Below are 2,250 nucleotides of genomic sequence, written 5' to 3'. Positions count from 1 at the left end.
AAAATATTATCTTTCACAGATATGCAGAAATATTTTTTCAAAACTAAAACTTCAAATGTAATAATAAAAAACGAACGTTTTGTTAAATGACGTAAAAAATATTATATCAATTAATTTTGAACATTTTGTTAAAAATAAATAACGGAAATTTACAACCCTCGAAATCCAATTAATTTAAATATAATAGTCCGTTAGAGAGGGAGAGAGAGCGAGTTAGATGTTTTTAAAATAATGAAGCTAATATAGAATTTTTTGATAAATAAATAAAAGCTATCTGCCAGTTTAACGACCGGTGGGACGAGATGCAGTACAACAGGACGATTTACCGTCTTTCATTCACAATCGTTCAATTTATTTCTGGTGTCAATCAAAGCATTATTTTTTAAAAATTATATTACTCACTAACATGTGGTAATCCGGTCATTTATACTACATTTCTACGTTCATCTCAAAATAAAAAATATATTAATCATAAAAATATATTATTCCTCCCATTGAATTGAAGTTATTGGAAATTAGCGTATTACCGTTCGGCTAAAAAAAAGATAAAAATACATTATTTACTTTATAAACGTAGTTTGGTAAGCACAACGATTTCAATGATATTATGTAATAGCCCGAGCGATTGTCGCGGGCTCACTGAAATCATTACAATTTAAACAGGTTAAGGAGACATTAACTTTCGCAACGACCTAAGATTCAAGAAAGAACTCTGGTTACTCTCATGTCGATTATTCTGCGATCGATATATAATCCGAGCGGGACGACTAGCTAAATCATACCTATCGATCACAGCGACGAAGTCAAATATCTCTCTTGATATTGGATCAAAGAAGAACACAACACGCGTGATGAACAGATTGGTGGCGATCTGCCTGTTGGCAGTATGTATCGCCTCTCATTACGTGACTATTGCTCGTGAAATCAGCAGGGCGCATTACGACGATCTGCAGGTAGCCGCTTCTCATCACCATCATGAAAGCGGCCACGGGGGCGAGCATCATTCCGGTCATCATCACGATCATGGTGGAAAAGGTGATAAAGGCTACAAGTCGGAGCATCATCATGAAAAAGGAGAAAAGGGACACCACGATAAAGGAGGCCATTCTGGACATTATCACGAGGACGAAGGCCACAAGAAGCATCATCATCATGACGATGGCTATTATGGCGAACACCACAAGGGTGAGAAAGGAGAGAAGGGTCATGAATTCCATGAGAAAGGGCATTTCAAGAAGGGCCATAGCACGAAGGGACATCACGACGTTCACAAACTCGATGAATTTAAGAAGGATAAAGAATTCTTCGACGAACATCATGATCATGGCCATCACGAAGAACATGGTGGCCATCATCATGAACATGGACATAAGAAAGGTGGCCACTTTAAGAAAGGGCATCATGACCATCATCATCACGAAGATCATTACGGCAAAAAGGGTCATCACGAGAAAGGACATCATCATCATGATCATAAGGGTCATAAAAGTCATGGTGGACACGATGAGCATCATCATCATCATCATCATCATGGCAAGAAAGGTGGCCATGAAGACCATAAACACTGGGGATTCAAGAAAGGGCATTAATACGGACATGCGAAGAATTATATTTTAGCTGCTGTTACTCGTTGAGTAATTGCGTTGATTGTCATCGCTACATTAATTGTTGTACATGTCGACGAACAGAATAAATCTTTTCCAGTAGATATATTATACGTTGTTTATATATTATTTCATTATGTCATATTGCATTATGTCAATTCATTACAAAATACGACTTGCATTTATTAAGTCATAATTTTCTTTGTGTATATGTTTTCTGCAAAAAAATGTGCAATAACCTGTATTAATCAAACTCTCATAACGCTATAGACGTATACTCGACGTAAAATGAAATTTGAGTTATTTCTGCAACCGTAACGTGTGTCGCGAAATCGGTAACTGTCGTAATAATTCAGTGGAGTTTCATGTTTTGTGCTACATCAGTCACGCTTCTGCGGTGTAACAGCTGTCACAAGAAAATATGGCCGCTCGTTACATGCTATTTCCATAAAACAATAGTACCGGCCAGTTACCGCATTCAGTGGTGCAATTGACACGGTTTTATATTTGTTTTATCAGGTGTTGGTTGGAAGTTGTATTTTTAATATCAACTATCTACATTAAAATATTTGAATTGATCTCTGGTATTTTTTTTACAAATATAACATAATTCTACATATATATATATATATATATATATATATAT

At 35.9% G+C, this 2,250-nt stretch overlaps 2 protein-coding genes across 2 annotated transcripts in view; one reads left to right on the top strand and one right to left on the bottom strand.

Annotated features, from left to right (window-relative positions):
• The first annotated feature begins 851 nt into the window (after positions 1 to 851).
• Positions 852 to 1,589, top strand: LOC105625605 (histidine-rich glycoprotein-like). Its single transcript, XM_012206927.1, has one exon. It carries the CDS (start codon positions 852 to 854, stop codon positions 1,587 to 1,589), a length of 738 nt encoding a protein of 245 aa, XP_012062317.1.
• Positions 1,590 to 1,789: 200 nt separating this feature from the next.
• Positions 1,790 to 2,250, bottom strand: part of LOC105625780 (RNA polymerase-associated protein LEO1-like) — a 2,020-nt gene continuing 1,559 nt past the window's right edge. Inside the window, exon 3 of the mRNA XM_012207099.1 lies at positions 1,790 to 1,821. Coding sequence (XP_012062489.1) covers positions 1,790 to 1,821 — 32 coding nt within the window. The remainder of the gene's footprint in view (positions 1,822 to 2,250) is intronic.

This window comes from Atta cephalotes (genome assembly GCF_000143395.1).
Source record: "Atta cephalotes unplaced genomic scaffold scaffold00003, whole genome shotgun sequence".
NCBI lineage: Eukaryota > Metazoa > Arthropoda > Insecta > Hymenoptera > Formicidae > Atta > Atta cephalotes.
Note: the sequence above shows the minus strand (reverse complement) of the source record. Positions and strands in the feature narration are given on the sequence as shown.